At 43.8% G+C, this 20448-nt stretch overlaps 1 protein-coding gene across 2 annotated transcripts in view; it reads left to right on the forward strand.

Annotated features, from left to right (window-relative positions):
• Positions 1–20448, forward strand: part of ahrra (aryl-hydrocarbon receptor repressor a) — a 210339-nt gene that overhangs the window by 31045 nt on the left and 158846 nt on the right. Inside the window, exon 2 of one of the 2 annotated variants that reach the window (XM_078539415.1) lies at positions 12295–12476. The exons of the other annotated variant lie outside the window; for it this stretch is intronic. Within the exon in view, the coding sequence (XP_078395541.1) occupies positions 12295–12476 (182 nt within the window). The remainder of the gene's footprint in view (positions 1–12294; positions 12477–20448) is intronic. 2 annotated transcript variants of the gene reach the window in all.

Consider the following 20448-nt stretch of genomic DNA (forward strand, 5'->3'; position numbering starts at 1 on the left):
TTAAACTCAAGAAAGCCTGCCAGACTAGTTTCTTTGCAATCAGCACGTAAATGACTAAGCACAGGCAGTGAGTAAATACCTTCATCCTACTAAAGTTACAAAAATAAAACCCTGTTATGATCAGACTTGGAATGGCCGGATAGGGCAGTCATTTTTACCCCGCCTCCTGTGGCCTTAACAATATACAGTCAGTAAACTGCCCTGGCAAAATCTCAAGACCTCTTTGCTCTCCCCTGGAACATGATAAAACTTGACCTGTAAGACTTGTCCTTTTTTCACCTAATTATTCACATTTTTCAGATTATTGGCAAATCCAGAATGTTTTTCTCACATTCCAACAAATCCTGACATTGCAGTTAAAATATACCTAAATCTCAGTTTTTGCATTAATAAAGCTAATTCAATCTTACAACTAAAACAATTCATTTTAAAATGTAATCCTTTAATTCTACTGTCCATGATGTCTCTTCTGATTTGCTTTAAATCAGCTGTGGCTCAGATGGTAGCACTCTGACCTCTGAGTCAGAAGGTTGAGGGTTAGTTCCACACCAGATCTTGAGTCAAAAATCTAGGCTGACGCTCCAGTTCATAACTGAGGGGCTGTTGCATCATCTGAGCTGCCATCTTTCAGATGAGACATTAGACCAAGGCCCCATCAGCCCCCTCAGGTGAATGTATAAAATACCAGGGCAGTACAGAGCAGGGGAGTTACCCCTCGTGTCCTGGCCAATCAATCTCCTCAATCAACATCACAGAAACAGATTATCTGGTCATTGCGTTTATGAGTGCTTATTGTGCACAAATTGGCTGCTGTGTTTCCGACGTGACAATGGTGACAACACTATTACATTGATGGTACAGAGCTTTGGGTTGTCCTGTGGTTGTGAAAGATACAAATTAAACGCAAGACTTTTTAAAAAAATCTTTCTTGGTGTGTTTTTATATTGAAATATGTTGGGTAATTTTTTTTTTTTTGCTACCTAAACTCTCTGACATTAATTATCATTGGGATGGATATTAAACATTTTGGAAGCAAGGTTAGTGGATGGAGTAAAAATTTAGATCAACCATCATCTAAGTAAATGGAGGAACAGGTTCTAGAGGCTGAATGGCCTACTCCTGTTCCTAAACCCTCTGTTCTGCGCTATGTTTGTCAAACCAAAGACTTAAAAATGCGTAACTTCTTTCTGATTCCACCCAGCCTTTTACTCTCTTTGTTGAGTGACTTATATTTTAAGATTTGTGTTTAGCCAGACAAGACCGTAGAGGTCATCGGGTTAATCTGTGATCCATCAAAACAGGAAGGGCTACTGATTTATACACCCGACAGTGGTTCCAAGCATAAGTCTGTGACACTTTCAGGGCTAACTATATAATTAGTCTGTGTATGTAGATAAATGTCATATACTGGACAAATGAGACATATAGAATTTTAAAACTAACATTTACTTTTGGCCTTTCTGTGTTTTTGCTGGTCTTTACTTTGTTTCTCAATCTCATTACTTTTGGCTCTGATTCTCTCCTCTGCCTTGTAATGGATTTTGTATTTTTATTTTTTGTCCTCTTGCTGCATGGGCTTTTCTATTTATTGCCTCTTCCCCCTGCTTTTTCCAACTATGTCTCTTGCTACTATGTCTATTGCTCTCTAAAATCTATACACCTGAATGGCACTGGGTGCTCTCCAGAATGAGCAACATCAGCAAAAAGAAAAGTCTTGCATTTTATAGTGCCTTTCACAGCCTCAGGACGTCCTAGAGCCAATACAGTACTTTTAAAGTTTAATCACTATTGTAATGTAGGAAATATGGCAACCAATGTGTGCACAGCTAAGCCCCAGAAACAACAATGATCAGATAATCTGTTGTGAAGTAGATCGAGGGATAAATATTGGTCAGGACATGAGGCGAACTCCCCTGCTGCTCTTCAAACTAGTGTCACGGGATCTTTTAAGTTCACCTGAGAGGTCAAACACAGGCTCGGTTTAATGTTTCGTCTGAAAGACAACAGCGTCGACAGTGCAGCATACCCTCAGTACTGCATTAGAATGTCAGCCTAGATTGTGCGCTCAAGGCTGGGGTTTCTCGTGCCTGCTGGCATTGGGCCCAATTGGTAGCATGAGCGGACAATATGGCGAGAAGGCCAAATATCGGTTTGGTGATGTCATGAAACCAATTTGCGGTCGTCCGCTTCGCCCGCCGATGGCGGACTGCATTTCCCACCATTGGACGTCGGGAACTTCATTGTAACGCATCAGCATATCATTATAAGGCCAGCCCGCTGGAGTAGTACCCCCACCCCCTGCTGGATCGTCCGCTGCCGACATGTCTCACAGCAGCATATAAAAGGTGTGCACTTGGCAGGCTGCACTTTGAGGCAAACTCAGAGGTGAGTACATTGTAATGTTGCGGAGTGCTCGCCTGGGTCGCCTGTTGGACTTCAAGGTTGAGGTGCATTGGGTGGGGGGCACTCAAGGGCTGCCCTGTGGTTGAGGCGACTTAGTGGCGGCGGGGGGGAGGGGCAAGGGCTGCCCTGTGGTTGAAGGTAGAGCATAAGCACGTGCAGGGTCGGTGGTGGGGGTTTGCCAGGGAAGCAACCACGCATTAGGGAAACCTTCTATAAAGTGACCATTCCTCTGCAGCTGAGACAGTTCAGGCACTGCCACATTGATATAATTGGAGTTGGGCCTCTAGCCTCTCTGCCCACACAAGCAACGCAGAGGCATCAAAGTGCCACCAAGTGCTCCCGAGCTTTTCACCCCTCAGGCGCAGACTGCAAAGTAATGAGCATTTTAGTGGACTGCAGACCAGTTGGATGACTGGGCACATTGTACAATCTCCTTGCTAAAGCTAACCGTGCATCAGTCATAGGTGGAGGCGCTCACAGCCCCTTGCTATGTCAGCATCTTGGTTTGGACCAGTCACCCCCATGGTTCAAGCTAACAGTGCAGCCTTGCAGTGTGGGTTAGGAGAATGCCTGAGCTGAGAGAACAGCATGCAGTCCAATGGGCAAAGCTACAGCCGATCAATCGGGTAGAGCGGGGTGTAGGTAGCCATCCAACTGGTGGCCAGCATTCTCCGGAATGCATTAAGGGGCCTTCAGACTTAACCAAGACAGGTTCTTAGTACACCCATGCTAACCTATGCATCTCTCTCTTTCATCCTGCAGGAGGAGTACAACAGGATCCAGGTGACCTAGTTGTAAGCCTTGTGGTTTACAGAGAGTGAAGACGACGGAGGAGAGGGTGACTGAGACACCTGGCTGTGCAGAGGGAGGAGCAGCACCCTCTGGAAGAAGGGGCGGCTAGGGCTCCCACACATGCCGCTGAAGAGCCACAGTGAGCCGTTGCTAGTCGGCGCCTGGCTAGGCCCAGGGCCTTTGGCTGAGGAGGGGATGCAAGAGCTGGAGATCTCCTCCGATGAGGAGCATGCTGACAGGGGTGAGGGTGAGGAGGTCCTCGAAGGTGACAATGACGGTGATGAGGCCCTCACGCTGGCCAGACAAGGCAGGCACGCTTGGGAGGCCCTCATAGCTGCTAGATTTGTGGAGGATGATGATGACATGCAGTGAAAGACACCATAAGATCCTCACATTGCATTTGTGAACATTTGACTCCAGCCTGGCTTATGGCAGCACATATACCCTCTGTGAGAATGCTCCTGTCATGGAGACGCAGTGGAGGCCCTAATAGCTACTCGATTGCAAGAGGATGATGATGACATATAGTGAGGACACTCCAGAGATATTCACATAGTCTCTGAGAATGTGTGACTCCTGTCTGGCCGAGGGCAGCTCACTTGCGCTCTGTGATCAGGGTCATATCATAGAGATGCAGCCATGAAACTTAAAAAGCATCTGATCCTTTGACCGCCTTCAGTACCTGACCCCTTCAGGGGCACAGCATCACTGGTCACAGGTGCTGAAGAAATGGAGGCCAGCCCTACCTTAAAAGTGCTACGAGCACACAGAGAGAATGACAGTACTCAGTGACGCTTGCCCACAACATTCCGGCAGCAATGACAAGCACCGTCGAGGTGCAGACTTCTGTGATGTGTCCTCGGAGTGTGAGACCAGGCCTTCACTTTGGTCTGAAGGCTGTACAAAGCACAGGGAAGAGGCTCTGGACTGAGACACCTGCCTTTATCTTGTACAGAAAGGTTTCACATCTGAGTGTCACGAACACTGCTCATCAGAACAAGAAGCCATAGCTAGGGAAATGTTCTTGGTAGTTTATTTACAATAGTGAACAGTAACCCATGCCCAGGCTGTGCAACTACATCTTCTTAACTTTCCTAACCCTGCTGCCATGTCTTGGTGCTCCCTGGCCACCCACAGCGGAGGTGGAGGCATCCAGACTGACCCTGTCTGTGATGACCTTGGTGGGTGTCCTCTGGAGGGCCGCGGTCTGCTTTCGGGGCCCTCCTGTGTGGCAATAGCACCTCCTCGAGCTGTGGAGCTGGAGCTGCTGAGGTCACAGGAGGAGGGGATTCAGATGTCTGGACACCCCCAGAGTCACCTGGATGGATGGCCCCAGGGAGTTTACCTGCTGATCCTCCTCCCTATGAGTGCCCAAGGGCCCCTGGCTGACTCCTTGAGGAGAAGGGGTAGCTGGAGTGAGATTGAGCTGCCCCGAACCTTTCTCACATACACACTCGCCAACTTTGGTGTGAGCAATGGAGCTCAGCCTGTGCAGCAGTGCAGGAGCAACATCCTGGACCAAGGTCTGCATGGCGGCCGCCATCCTATGAGTGTTGACCTCGGTGCTTTGGCATGCCAGCGCTATCACTCAGCCTGAAGGCAAACGGACTCTTTCATTGTGCCTTACAACCTGAGAAGTGCAGCGGACATCCCTTCCTGATGTTCCCGAGTTTGCCTTTGCTGCTCCAGCAACTGTGACATGACTGAGTCCAGAGGCTCATCATCTGACTCGGACTCAGCAGATTCCTGGCCTTCAGCAGTGCTTCCAGTGCTGGACACTTGGCAAGTCCCGCTGTCAGCTGCTTGGATCAGAGAGTGTGATGTGCTCAGCAGATTGTGATCCCGAGGCTACTGTAAATCCAGGTCCCACCGAGGTGTGTGACTCTGAGCTGATTGAGGGTGTTGATGAGCACTGTGACGGGGCTACAGGGAGAGTGCCGTCAGATTCCTCTTCAGAGGATCCTCCGGGGCTTGATTGGTGGCCCGGGGTCATGGACTCCGTCGGTTGTTTGTCAGATGTGCCTGCAAAAGCAAGGAGAGATATTTAGTGCATTGCAGTGGCCTGTGAAACAGGACACATCACTCACAGCATGGTTGTCTGATGGATGTTGCACTGCTGGATCCTCACTTGGTAGAGCAGTGTCAACCTCACCGTCAGCACAGGAACAGTCCAGATCCTCACCGGCCAGCTAGATGGCTGTTTTCAATGGCCATGAGGACCATGATTTCAGGCATTCCTCCACCGGTCTTTGACCTCTTGCTCTTGTTGTGTGCCAGCCTGTCCTGCATGAATAGAGATGGAGAAAGTGTAAGCAGGACGCCTGCCAGGATAGATGATAAGTATGCCTGGCCTGTGTGGGTGGTGAGTGGTCCCATGGACAGGATGAGGACAATGAACGTGTGTATGAGTAAGTGAATGGTAATGTCCCTTGACCCGGCAGTGAGTGAGGGCCCTGTGGATGTGTGAATTGAGAGTGATGAGAAGAGTGACTTACCCTGTTGGAACGGAGGAGATCGTTCATCATCTTGCAGCACTGGGTGGCTGTCCTCTTTTGAGGGGCATTGGCACTGACCACAACTGCAACCGCCTCCCAAGCCTGGTTGGTCATGCCGCTGCCCATCCTGCGGCAAGAGCGGGGGTAGAGGACATTGCGGCGGGTCTCTGGGGTGTCCAAAAGGCGTTCCAGTGATGCGTCATTAAACCTGGGGGGCTGCAGTCTTTTTGCCTTTCATGGCCATCTTCCCTGCTTGTTGTCCTGGGCTGGAAGCACTGAGATGTGTACATGTGGCTGGACTTTAACTATGGCACCTGGTGTGATGAAGCGGTGAGGTGATGGTGTGGCGAGTGAATGAGAGCCTGCCCGCCATGGAAATGGTGTGTTTCCCGGGAATGCATAATTAATGTGGCGGGTTTGGGATGATACAGCATGAAAAGCCACCATTGCAGCCAGCAGGTAAAACGTCGTTTTACCCGCCCGCAGCTGCACTTAGTGCAAATTTGGGATGATTCCGCCCCAAGTCTCTGGAGTGGGTCTTGAACCCACAACCTTCCAACTCTGAGGCAAGACTGTTACCTGCTGAGCCGTAGTAACATCGTCCAATCACCGCAGTGCGCCTTTTAAATTTTTATCAGCTGCTTGAGATTTTGGGCTTTGTTTTGGTCAATATGAGCGGAATGGTCTTGCATTATTACAGAGCATGCTCTGCATTGCTTTTTCTTTTATTATTGTAGGTTTTGGACAGCATTTATACTTCCAGGCATTAAGCACCCTGTTTACGTGCTTGATCCTGTCTGGCTACAATCGCGGTTGTGCTGGCCAAGAGATAAGTCCATGTAGTGCTCCTTCCCATCAAATAACATTTAAATGTTTAGAGAGTGTGGGGGGAGGAAACCTCCGCTCACTAAATATTTAAATAATGTCAGTTTCGATTTAACAAGAGCCCAAAGGAGGGAGAGACCCATGCGATAAGCTCTTCCATCCCTCAGTATTTAATAAACCAGGTTTTACTCCACACTGGACATTAAATTGATGTGGTGGTGCATCTTTCTTCAGAGTAAGGTTGGGCTGTGACTCCAGATTTACGCACACAACTGATTTTCTCTCAATGGGAAATTTCTCATTGCTTGTCGGGGGTATGTGTGGGGTAATTGTGGATCTACCCCACACCCACCCCCACCTAGGGATTTCACATCCTTTTAAAACAATAGGACAGGAGGTTGTGGGACGCAGTTGCTGAATCCCTTAATGTCCTCCTAGCTGATGAGGATCCCTGTCGGAAAGACAATTTTGCAAAATTGGCCCTTGCGTGATTAGTAACGGAGTTAGAAATCAATAGAGGAAGGAGGTGTGGTTGAGGGAAATTCCTTTAGATCTCTCCCACCACAAACAATTCACTGACTGGTCCCTGGAACTGGCCACAAACTGTCAAAGTCTTCAGAAGTGGATCAACCGTTAGCACCTTCTGAGTTGAGCAAGAGGCACAGCAAGCGAGTAATAGTAATAATTACATAGACTTTACAGCTGACAAACAGGCCATTTGGCCCAACAGGTCTATGCTGATCTCTATGCTCCATAAAAACCTCCTCCAGTTTACGTCATCTAATCCTATCAGCGTATCTTTCTATTCCTTTCTCCGTCATGTACTTAGCTAGTAAATATATCTACACTATTCATCTCTGTATAGGAGGGAAGGGCAATGAATTTGACCTCATGGATGGTAACCGAGTTAGATGCTTTGGTCATTTTTAGGAAACTGGAGGTTAATATGAGCTCTTTTAAGCTATACGTTGAGACAAAGTTGACCTGAAAGAGGCTGGCTTCTAAATATGGTGCCAAAGTTGAATCCAGAGGCACATGCAAGTTGATTAAGTGGGAGAAAAAAAGAGAGGTTCCATATGAATGCAACTCTTTCACACCAATAGTCAGGGCAGTCCAAATCGCTTTACAGCCAATGATGTACTTTTGAAATATAGTCACTGTTGTAATGTAAGAAACATAGTAATTTGCACATACCAAGCTGCCATAAGTAGCAATGCAATAATCTGTTATAGTGATTTAAGTATTGGCCAGGAGACTGGGGAGAACTCTGCTGTTGATCTCTGATGGGCGCTATGAAGTCTTACATTCAACCGACAAACTGAAGCTGCGCCAGCCCTAATATCTCATCGGAATGACAGCAGTTCCAAAATTGTAGCACTGCCTCAGAATCACACTGGAGTATCAGTCTGGAATATTTGCTCAAGTGTCTGGAGAGGGACTTGAATTGAAGACCTACAAACTCCAAAGCAAGTGTGCTATCACTGAGTCACACCCAACACCTAAATGTAGGACGTGTAGTTGCCTCCCTCAGAGTCCAAACAATGGCCTATTTGCCAATGCAGGTGCTGATTCAGGAAGATGTCTCACACCTTTTTAATGTCGAAAAATTTCTTTGATCACTGTGGAACAGGGAAGAAGGGCTTTCAAAAATCCAACTACAGATACCAAAGGGCAGTCAAAAAGCTGAAAGCTGTGCTGTTCTGGCTGGGAGGTAGGATATGGCACAGGTAGATTGTTCTCAAATGTGGAGCTAAGTCGGCCAACAGAAAGAGCTAGTGCTTGTTCTTTTTTGTAAAAAATACGCATAAAGAAATTGTGCTGCTAACAATGTTCTCATTGTCCTATATGCACTACATGCAGTAGTTAGGTTTCAAACCAGATCTACCAAAGTGTGATCCTCTGGAGCACCTACAGGAGAAATGGATGTTGGCCTCAATCTCCTGCACGTAGGCTTTCAGGGGAGTTATTGAAGTTCTGAGCGACAAATTCTCAGGCATAGATTACAACAGTGATTCCATTTCAAAAAGTACTTCATCAGTTGTCAAACCCTTTGATACATTCTAAGGTCATGAAAGGCACTGTATAAATTCAAGTTCTTCCTTTGTTTTAGAGGAAGTCTGTTCTTCCACATGACTGTGGTGTGCCAACTTCCTCTGCCAACTGTATAGCAGTATGCAAACTCACCAGTTCAGACTGCAGAATGGCACGGAGGCCTGGCGGACCAGGCATAGTCCTCCCACCAGCAGTTGTTGAAATGGTTTTGAAGATATTAAAAGTCTAGCATCAGTTTCCTGTTGCTGATATGTCACTGGTCTATTATGGTGCCACACAGAGATGATGTTTGGAGAATCTGGTGACTATTTAAGCATATTTTGATCTTCCTACTGTATGCTCAGAACTTCAAAGGGAATGGAGTATAAAAATAGGGACGTCTTGCTAATACTATACAAGGCACTAGTTAGACTACACCCTAGAATATTGTGAACAGTTTTGATCCTCTTATCTAAGGAAAGATATATTGGCATTGGAGGCAGTCCAGAGAAGGTTCACTAGGTTGATCCCGGGTATGGAGGGATTTTCTTATGAGGAGAGGTTGAGTAGGTTGGGCCTGTACGCATTGGAGTTTAGAAGAATGAGAGGCGACCTTATTGAAACATATAAGATTCCTAGGGGCTTGACAGGGTAGATACTGAAAGGTTGTTTCCCCTTGTGGAAGAATCTAGGACAAGAGGACATAATCTCAGAGAAAGGGGTCGCCCATTTAAGACAGAGATGAGGAGGAATTTCTTCTCTTGAGGGTAGTGAATCTGTGGAATTCTTTACTACAGAGGACTGTAGAATCTGGGTCGTTAAATATATTCAAGGCTGAGTTAGACAGATTTTTAATCAGTAAGGGAATCAAGGGTTATGGGGAAAAGGCAGGAAAGTAGAGCTGAGGATTATTAGATCAACCATGATCTCATCGAACGGTGGAGCAGACTCACTGGGCCGAATGGCCTACTTCTGCTCTTTCATCTTAAGGTCTTATGGTCTAGTGAAATGTCTGGTCTCCAGTTGATTTAACCAGTGGGTGCTGCTGCTTCATTCACCCTTTCCTCTCAATCTGAAGAAACAATATGCCTTTGAGCTCCCTCACGTCCTACTTTTGTTGGTACTTTGTGAGTTCTTTCATTGTGATAATTTGGCTTTTATCTTTGTCAACCTTTTAAGGCGATTAATATTTCACATTTTCTTTTCGGTGCGCCATGTGGAATTTTAGAAACTTGCTTCATTTTTTAATCTTTATTGCCATGGTCTAAGCTTTTTTACATCTTTTCAAAATGTTCAAGGGATTGCTTGACCAGAATGAACAACTCTACCACTAACAATGTGGCTATATTAGCTTTCTGTTCCATTTTCCTCCTTTCATGTAAAGGAAGCTATATTTTTGAATTTTTGCCGCTGTTTTTGGGGTAGGACAAAACTGGATATTGTAACATTTATGGTACAGAATGTACCAAGCTTGGATACATTAGATCCTCTGGGCAGGGGAGAAACCCTGTTGGGAGATATTAACAGTTCACAAGAGTTCAAGAGGCCGAGTGAATGGCACTTCATATTAACAGAGAGTTGCTTAGTGCAGCTGGGGAGCAGTGTCAGCTTAGGGAAACTGAAGTGTTTTTCTGCTCAGCATATCTAGATAGCTGGGATTGTGCAGGTGATTAGATGTTGGGATACAGCCTGGCCAACCCAGTGGGATGCAGTCTTGGGAGAAGAGATTGAACAGCTAGGAGGTGAGCAGTCAGAGTTGGATCCTGTTACCTGACAATCATTGTAGGCTAAAGAAGTAAGAGGGCCTCAATTGAGTTGGAGCTGCTGTTGAAGGGAAGTTGGTGACCACGTCACTAAAGGCAAGAAGCTGAGACCCCTTGTGAGGAAGATAGAGCTTTATAGGATTTTTATGACTCACAGTGATCACTGACATCTGGGATCTGTCTTGGTGCATCTGCCATTTAGTGTGCAGTTTATGGTGTGTTCAGCCACAGCTTGTCTGTTAATTTTTTTTAATCTTCATTCATGGGATGTGAGTGTCCTTTGCTAAGCCAGCATTTATTGCCCATCCCTAATTGCCTTTGAGAAGGTGGTAACATGTTGTCACCTTGAATCACCGCAGTCCATGTGTTGTAGGAACACCCACAGTGCTGTTAGAAAGGGAGTTCCAGGATTTTGACCCAGTGACAATGAAGGAATGGCGATATAGCTCTGTCAGGATGATATGTGACATGGAGGGGAACTTTGAAGGTAGTGGTGTTCCCATGTATCTGATACCCTTGTCCTTCTTGGTGATATAGGCACAGGTTTGGAAAGTGCAGTCGAAGGAGCCTTGGTGAGTTGCTGCAGCGCATCTTGTAGATGATACACACTGCTGCTACTGTGTGTTGGTGCTGGAGGGAGTGAATGTTTGTTGTAGTGGGTGGGGTGTCAATCAAGTGGGCTGCTGGCCTCTTACTCATAAGCATGACATCCAGCCACCAAATATTTATCCACATTTTCCTCTTAAAAATCTAATTACTTACTGTTGCAAAATCTTTCATGTTTTTGCCATCCTATGCATAAAAAAAACATTCTCTTTACCTTTCTCCTTGCTCTCTTAGTGAATCTTTTAAGTTGATGACTGCTTGTCACTGATTCCCAAACCAAACAAAATAGTATTGCTGAAAAAAAAAACGTAGAAGCTTTTCGTCTTGCACTCATCAGGACACTTCACAAGAATACCAATATAAGGAGAAAACAACAATTTATACTGCAGTGATGAGAGTGCTAATTGGTTGGCAAGTGAATTGGTAGAGGCATTGCCATAAAGAATGCACCAACAATGGTGACTGCCAGTGGCCATATACACATTGGGATTCTTACGGTTCCACATGCTACTAGGTTGGTCTTATTGGCAACCTTGTAAATAGGGCCCAAGCCATTCGCTCACCCTCTCTCCCACCCCTCTCACTCTCCCTCCCTTGCTCTTGCATGCTCGCTCTTACTCCCTGACACACGGTCTCTGGCCTGCGTGGTCTCTTGCGCTTGCTTTTGCTCTCGCAATCTCCCACTCTCTTGCAATCTTTTGCCCTCAATTTTATTTTTAGCCAAGCCTGTTAAGGCTTTGTGCAGGGACCCCTCATTGCCTAGGTTCCCCAGTTGGATGATAGAGCCTGCCTCCGGTTATTATAGAGCACAACCTTTCTGACCTTCCATCAGAAGCTGGAGATGTTGCAGCTAAACAACTTTTATGTGAGAACTGGGGAAAGGGGGTACATGAAAAGAACAATAGGGAAGGCCTGTGATTGGGTGGAGGAACAGGAGGGATTAAATAACAAAATGGATGCTGGTGCAAGGCAAAAGAGGTGGAAATCAAGCAACTAAAAACTTGAAAGATCTGCCAAAAAGGGGTGTAAATGGTTTCAACAGAAGAGCATAACGGGAAGAAAGCATGTAAAATCTGGGAATGCGGCTGACGAAGGTCAGGTAGACCCCAGGAGTGTGGTTTACCCAACGGCCATGTATTGATGGGATGTTTCCACCCCAAGCACCAACCCACTCCACCTCTACTTCCAGTGCAAACATCATCCATGACCAGCACCTATGCTCTGATCTTTTTTTCAGTAAATATATACCTTAATTTCAACATCAACATGTCCAATACTAAAATGTACACAATAGTCTCTTGTTTGTTTGTCTTCACTCAATTCATAAGGTGGTAACGTACTGTGAATAATCACTGCTATTTCTGGAATGTTCCAAACAGCAAGTCAGCATCGACCAGTGTGAAGTCCAATCCATCTAAAAGACACAGAGACCGTCTGAATGCTGAGTTAGACCACCTGGCCAATCTCCTGCCATTTCCACCAGATATTATTTCCAAATTGGATAAACTTTCCGTCCTACGCCTCAGTGTCAGCTACCTTCGAGTGAAAAACTTCTTCCAAGGTAGGCTCGTTTAACACTAATGGGTTCTTTATTTTAATCTCCCTTCATCTCTTTTCTGGTCACTTAAATTGACACATTTTGACCTTTTATACTGCAAAATCTAGCACTATTTGTTCTTAGTCCAATCCTTTTTTGCGTTTTACCTCCTTATTTTGTGCCATGTTTTACCCTTATTTTCTGTCTGCTTCTATTTCTCTGCACTGTTGCTTCATTCATGTATTTCAGTCTATTTTCCCTTTCCTATATCTATTTCCTTGCAGCTCCCCTGGATGGTCTCTTTCTTTCACCCCAAGCTCCCAACACTATGGACTGCCATGTCCTCAGCTGCCTAGACACCATATTCTGAAATTCCCTCTCTAAAGCTCTCTAACTCTTCACCTCCCTCTCTTTTGTAAAACCCTCTGTAAAACTCACTTCTTTGAACCCAGCTTTGGGTCAGTGATCCAATCTCCTCCTTTGGCTTGATGTCCCTTTTGCTTGCAGCTATGTACCTTCGTACCTCTGTCCAAGCTGCCTTATAAATGCACATTCTGGTAGGAATTGTATTTGAAATGATCTCAACTTTTTGCTACCTTCTTGGTACCTTTAGAATGTGGATTCTCTCTTGCTGCCTTTGGCTTTTGGCTTCTTCCTTAAGATTATCCCTGCTCTTCCAAGCAAAGCTGTTTTAAATTTGTTCCAATGTTATTCAATAGCACATACTGTGACCCTTTTAAAACTCTTCAAATCTGTCACTTATTTTAAAAGCATGTTTCTTTGTTTTGTGATTTATTGAAACCATAATTGTTAATCCTTAACAAAGTTCAGTCTTGATCATCTTAAGCCTTATTCTTATCTCTGCAACCACTAGATTGTAGCCTGGGTTCCAGTAAGTTTTTGAGTTTAAAATTCTCATCCTTGCTTACAAGTCCTTCCAAGGCCTTGCTCCTCCTTATCTCAAAAACCTCCTCAATTCCTAAACCCTCCAGGATCTCTACCCTCCTCAAATTATGGCCTCTTGAAAATCCCTCATTTTCATGGATCCATCATTGGCGGCTATGCCAATAGCTGCCTAGGCTTTAAGCTCTGGAGTTCCTTCCCTAAACCTCTCTGCTTCTCTACCTCTTTCTCCTCCTTTAAGATGCTTAAAACCTACGCCTTTGACCAAACTTTTGGTCATCTATCCTAATGTCTCCTTATGTGGCTTTGTGTCAAATTTTGTTTGGCAATTCTCCTATGATGCACCTTGGTATATTTTACTACAGTAAAAGTGTTATAGAAATGCAAACTAAATTTTTTTTTTACTGAGTCTTTGAAACAATTTCCAATTGTAATGTAACCTGTCTAGTCTCTTGCTCTCCATTTATCTTTGGTTCATTCCATAGCACCAACAATATGGTCCTGACACAGCGTTGATTGACGCTGCTCCTTAGTGATATTTGTACCTCAAGTGAGTTGTCCAGTTTCGTTTAAATATTTTCATGGCATGTGGCACTGGCGCGTGGCACATGATAGAATGTGAGAGTCAACGGGGTTGGGAAATCGGCATGGCACAAAATGGAAGGGCTATTGGCTGCCTGATATAGCGTGCCTTTTTAAAAACATAATGCGAATCAATGGAAGAATTTTAACATCCAGAAAAAGTAGTTTGGAGTTGGGTGGAAACTGAAAATAGAAGAAAATGGAAGTGCACCCACAACCTGGCTCCAGTGCGCCCACTTTGGTGTTTGACTGCGTGTGAGTAACACGCTCGTTGGAGTTGGTGCAATCATTAGTGCAGGTGAGTCAGCAATAAGGCAGCATTTAACATCATAATTACATGGAGATGAGATTTTCAATTGATTCATACATTCTTTTGAATTTAACGCCTCAGGCACGAATTTCTTGGGAACCTCTCCATTGAAAAGGGAGATTAAAGTGCACTTCATGCGAGTGTTTAAAGCTTAGACTACCCGCTATCAATAAAGGGTCAAATAAAAAGCAAAATACTGCAGATGCTGGAGATCTGAAATAAAAACAAAGTGTTGGAAAAACTCAGCAGTTCTGGCAGCATCTGTGGAGAGAAGAAAAGAGTTAATGTTTTGAGTCCAATATGACTTTGGACCTGATGAGGTTTTCCAGCACTTTCTGTTTTTATTTTTGATCAGTAGAGGCTCAGTGCTTAAAGCTGCTTTGTCAGTTCCTCCTGGTAACTGTTTAGAAGAAGGCACCATGAGTCTTCTTGACATTACATTGGATGGGGAAGTTGATCATCATTCAAGGTAGCGACAGTGCGCTGTGGTGGGATCAGCAGATGCACAGGAGAGAGGCGCTAAGCACCAGGGCGGAGAGCAACAGAGGTGCCAAGATCACAGGAGGCACTACCCATGTGAGAGGGTCTGCAGACAGAAGCTCAGTTTCTTTGACCTGACTGAAGAGTAGAGCTCTTGTCTAATTGTCATGGCAGCTGGACACCAACATCCACATCCTCCTTCAAGAAGATCTGTTGCCTGCTGGACCTAATGGCCACTCCTTGTCCATCACTGAATTTATTTGGCTACCAGTGATCACTTCAAACATCTCAAGGATCTCTCAGCCCGTAAATATAGGTCACCGATGGGTTGTTTGTCAGTGCGCCGATTTATGTCAATTTGCCCTGCAATGGCAATAGCCAGAATAATTGGGCACTGGCATTCAACACTCTGGCTATCATGCCAGGGGTACAGGGTGCCATTGATTGCACACACATAGCAATCCAAGGATCATCAGAGCAACCAAGAGCTTTTATCAACTGCAAAAGGTTTCATTCCATCCAACAGCTAGCATTCTGGTCACCATATTCCAGGAAGGATGTGATCACACTAAAGAGGGTACAGAGGAGATTTAAGAGGATCCTGCCGGGAATGGAGAATTTTAGCCATGAAGAAAGAATGGGCTTGTTTTCTTTGGAATGGAGTAGGCTGAGGGGTCATTTAATTGTGATGTATAAAATTGAGGGGCAGAGAGAGCACAGAAAGGAAGGACCTATTTTGGTTAGTTGAGAGGTCAATAACTGGGGGCATAGGTTTAAAGTAATTGGCATTAGGATTAGAGGGGAGTTGAAGACAATCTTTTGATTCAGTTGGTGGTGGGGATCTGAACTCGCTGCCTGAAAGGGTGGTAGAGGAAGAAACCATAATCACATTAATAAAAAGTACTTGGAGGTTCACCTGAAGTGGTAGAACCCTCAGGGCTACAGACTAAGAGCTGGAAAGTGGGATTAGGCTGAGTTGCTCTTTTTCAGGTGGTACAGACATGATGGGCCAATTGGTCGTCTCCTGTGCCATACATTTTCTATGTTGCAATGCACAGCTTGTGTGATACTACAGAAGAACTCCATGCAGGTCAGTACCAGATACCCTGGCTGCTGTCAGGATGCTTGCCTACTGCTGGATGCCCAATTATTGGCCACTTAAGTGCTTCATCCTGCCCCCGTTGCCCACAACAGGAGGTGACTTGAGATAGGCAGTATAATTTTGCTAGACCTATTTATTTACACTTTACAAGGAATCATAGTATTCAGGACACAGACTGTTCTGCATCTAGCTCTCTTGAAGTCTCTTGTTCATCTGACTACTGATGTCATAGTTACATAATTCATATCATCATTATCTCGTTAACATATCCATTAACCCATTACTCTACAAAAAACCCTATATAAATCCAAGTTTTTCTTTCTTTCAACCATACCAAAGTCTACACTCACTGGATGACATTGGTGGATTTGATAAGGGTCATTTCCGTGTTGTGGCACTGGCAGAGACCAATTGGAGAAGTTCAAATGTGGAGTTGCACAGAAGATGGGCATGAATATGGGAGGTGACAACACCTTCAAGGGCTTTAGAGCAGAAAGAGAGTTTGGTGATGTGACAAAAGTTAGCAATAACAGAGGGTCCAAGTGTAGATTGCGGGGATGATGACAGCAAATTTGTAAGAGAGGGAGACAGCACCTGAGGAGAGGGAACCATTGATAATTTTGAGCATCAGTGCCAGTAAGAAAAGTTAGATGGGCAGTAGTTTAGTGGGAATAAGGCTAAGAGATCAAGAAGTGAGTTTTGTGGACAAAATGAGATCTGAGAGGATGTGAGGAGAGATGGAAGAGAAACTGAAGAAAGATGCAGATCCAAGATCAGGGCAGGAGAGAAACCTTGTGACGAGAAATCTGGCAGAGGCAGCTGAATGAAAGATCTCAATTTTGGTTTTAGTTACTAAGAACATCATGAGTTGCTTGCACTTGTTAATGGTTGGAGGGGTGGGCAGGGGAGGGAGATTTAAAGAGATGGTTGGTAGTGGAGAAGCTTATCACCTTATCGTATTGCGCACCAATTTTACAGCTAAAGTTAAGAAAATTCTTGGGTAACTGCAACTATCATTTACCTTTTAACTTGAGGAATTAGCACATATGAAATGGCTAAGCCAGTTCATGGGCTGACATTGGATTGGCTGATCACAAGGAAAGATCTTTAGGCTTGGTATGTTTAACTTTATAAACGTATACCTGATTGTAACAGAACCTGGATCTCAGCGGAGAATTTCACTGAACCAAATTGCATCCTCTTCATTCCAATTATGCATAATTCTTGTATCCTGTTTCAACCAATAAACATTTGTCAATTGTGCCTGTTTTCATTTCTCAGTACAATTTAATGTTTTCAATCCAGCAGATATCAATTATATACAGCTAATTGTGTTTACCTGCTCAAATTCAGTTGAAAGTCAGACACAAAATAAACACTAGGCATTGCTTAGATATTTTAATAAGCAGCCAGTGGAAATTCTACTCCTAGAATGTTTCTCTGCTCATTTATGAGAATTACATTGAACAGCATGACAACAATATTAAAGACAGAATGGCCATTAAACAAAGGAAAACTAATTTCTTCCAAAAATGCATTAATTTTTCAAACGCAATAAATCAGATATGCACATGCTATTTCAGTTAAATACACGTAAATCACACTAAATCATTCACTGCATCAAACTAGATTCCCTGTTGCTTCCACTTGCACAAAGTTGTTGCCATCTGGCTCCAATCTTCTGGATTTTCATGACCTCGTTTCTGAACATTCATTAGGTTGGCATTTATTGGGCGTGCTCACAGGTCAGGAATTGGGCATTAGACTGACACTACTGCTGGCTTCAATTCCAAACATCATCCAGCTATTGTAGCTCAGGTTCTGTATGCCACTAGAAAGTCCTACCTTTAGAGGCCAGGACTTCCTGCTTGTCAAACAAAAATGCTTACTTTTGGCACCTCAGAGGTTGAGTCGACCTTAGTTTACAACATAAGCGTTAGTGCGCACATTTGTAATTCTTTATGCACTCGCACCAAGTCCTGGTTTCTCATTATCCCCCCGCTCACTGATAGACATTGGCTGCCAGACTGGAACACCTCAAATTTAAAATTCTCATCCTTTAAACATATCTTTGGATAATGGACGGAATGCATACCCATGCTGAACTGATCAGAATGAAATATTTCTCTCCTCTCTTAAGCTATCAGGAAATATCCCATAAGGAAATTGAAAATGTTAAATGCATATCCGTGATTCCAAGGTTGGAGAAGAAATTTTCTGTGGTGCACCTCAAAATGTACAGGGGCATTATGTGCCTTTGGCCAGGTGACTACATGCAAGTCCAAATTGAAAGCCAATATTGGCGAATAGATGTCAATAAATTTGAAACTTGACAATCTGAGTTCTAAACCCAGTTTAGTGCTCATTCTGGGTCTGGTTATACATGATAATGAATTTGCCAGGTTGTGTTTGTTCTTCCTAAAGCGATGTTAATGCATTTCAGTTTTTGGCTGAAATGTAACGGAGACCCCCTAAAAGACTTACAAGAGGATCTAGGGCTTGATTTAGTATTCAGGTTTTTCTGCAGTCATGCTACAATGATGAAAATAAAGAGGAACTTGGCACACGCCCTTTCGCCTGTTAGTTATTCCAGGAACAAGATCACAGAAATGTTCTAGCTGTTCCGGTGACAGTTAAATGGCTCTCCATTAACCTTTCCATCCAACTGCTGCATCAATGCCGAGATTTGGAAGCCTAGGAACACTGGGAACACAAATAGGGGCGGAAGTATGAAATGAGCAATAGCCAATTATTTTACAGCATTCCATGTTTTCTGAATATATGACCATTGTGTAAAGCAAGTGCTGATTCATTAGTGCCTTGTTTTGTGCTTTCACCAAAGGCAAATTTCACTCCGATGAGTTGACTAACCAATTGTCTTATGGGAAAGACAGCAAAGATTCATTTTAAAAGAAACAGTCCAAGTAAAATAATGTGACCAGACATTTGAAGGCATCTTTTTTTGAGTATTGGCATTTTAACACTGACAGTACAAGGTGTACACAAGTACTCTTGGCATTGAGACTTAGTTTGAGTGCTTTAATGTTTCACCACATTTTCTGATGTGGATTTACTGCAGTAACAACAGCTGCATTGCACAGGAAGACTAAGTCATTTGGCATTTTCAAATACTTTGAATCTCATTGCATCAACACACTTGTCACCCTTATGCCAAAACTTATCACTATCAATTCATTTAACCCTCAAGCTTCTGTCAGGCCCTGAGAAATTCTTATCCTCCTGAACTGTTTCTCAGAAGAACACTAATATTAATATAATAAGCTATATAAAAGAGGTCAAGTAGTATTTCCATAAAGGAGTAATATAATCCAGTAACATTACCACTATAGGTAAAATATAGCTTTGTCCCTCTGATATCATTTTGTGTCCCTGAGAGCAAGTCATATGAGGGAACTTCTTGTGAAGAAGAATGGAAAATGGCTTCCTCTTGGGTTTAAGAAACAAATTTTCCTACATCTTTTCTGACACCGTTAGCTGTTGTTTTGAGTACTGCCAAAAATTAACTGCTTACCTGCAGTACGTGATAGGTAAGTGTTTGGCTTATCTGGAAAAAAATCATAATCTGGAGATATTGATGATTCATAACTTGCATAGTTCTGCTTTGCCTTGTCATTTCTCCACTTACTGTATGGTTTCTGTTAGATTAATGGTAGAAAAGCACTAAATAATACATGTGTTGACAAAGTGGGTAGATTACATTTGTCTGTAAAATTGAGAACCGCAGACACCTGAACTTATTTCACAGCAGTTAACATGTTAAAGAGTTCGGACTACATCATAAACTGTGGGAACATGTCAGCATTCTTATATGAGAATACAGCCTGTGAATCTGAGCATTGTATTTTAGTTTTACAATAGTGTTCTGTGAAGTTTATGGGATGGATTAAATGCTTTATGACTCTTGCAACTTTTTTTCCAGTGGCATCAAAGTATTCACCAGGATAATAACTGGGACTGTGTAGTTGATATTTAAAATATTCGCACTAAAGAATCATAACACTACCGCAGCATGTTTAGTAGGCAATATTACACATTCTCATGGTGTGGACATCGTTGGCAAAACCAACATTTATTGTTGCCCCGAATTGCCCTGAAAGGGTGGAGATGCACTTTAATCTTGAACTATACTGTATTTTCCTTAGTACTGGTTTGCTACTTCAGATGGCACTTAAAAGTCAACTGCGTTGGCTGTGGGACTAGAACCACACATAGGCCAGGCTGCATAAGGAGGGCAGATTTCCTTCACTAAAGAGCATTTGTGAACCAGTTGGGCTTTTGCAAAAATCCAACAGCTTCATGGTCATGAACACCATTTTTGTTTTGAATTTCCAGATTCTTTTTAACTGAATTCACATTTTCAAACGGCATGGTGTGAGCCAAGCTCGCATTCTCTGAATTATTAGTCGAGGCCTTTGAATCACTAATCCAATAATAACCCTGAATCTACGGTTGACTACCAGTGGTACCCTAAAGAGTTAATAAGTTTTTTATAAAACAAGAATAGGATAAAGATAAGAAGATGGTGACAGAACAGTTTAAGCTCTGTTTCTGGATCATGCTAATCTTTGGAAGCATATCACAGCCAGATAATCATTGAG

The sequence above is a fragment of the Cetorhinus maximus genome, chromosome 3, assembly GCF_964194155.1.
Source record: "Cetorhinus maximus chromosome 3, sCetMax3.hap1.1, whole genome shotgun sequence".
NCBI classification, from domain to species: domain Eukaryota; kingdom Metazoa; phylum Chordata; class Chondrichthyes; order Lamniformes; family Cetorhinidae; genus Cetorhinus; species Cetorhinus maximus.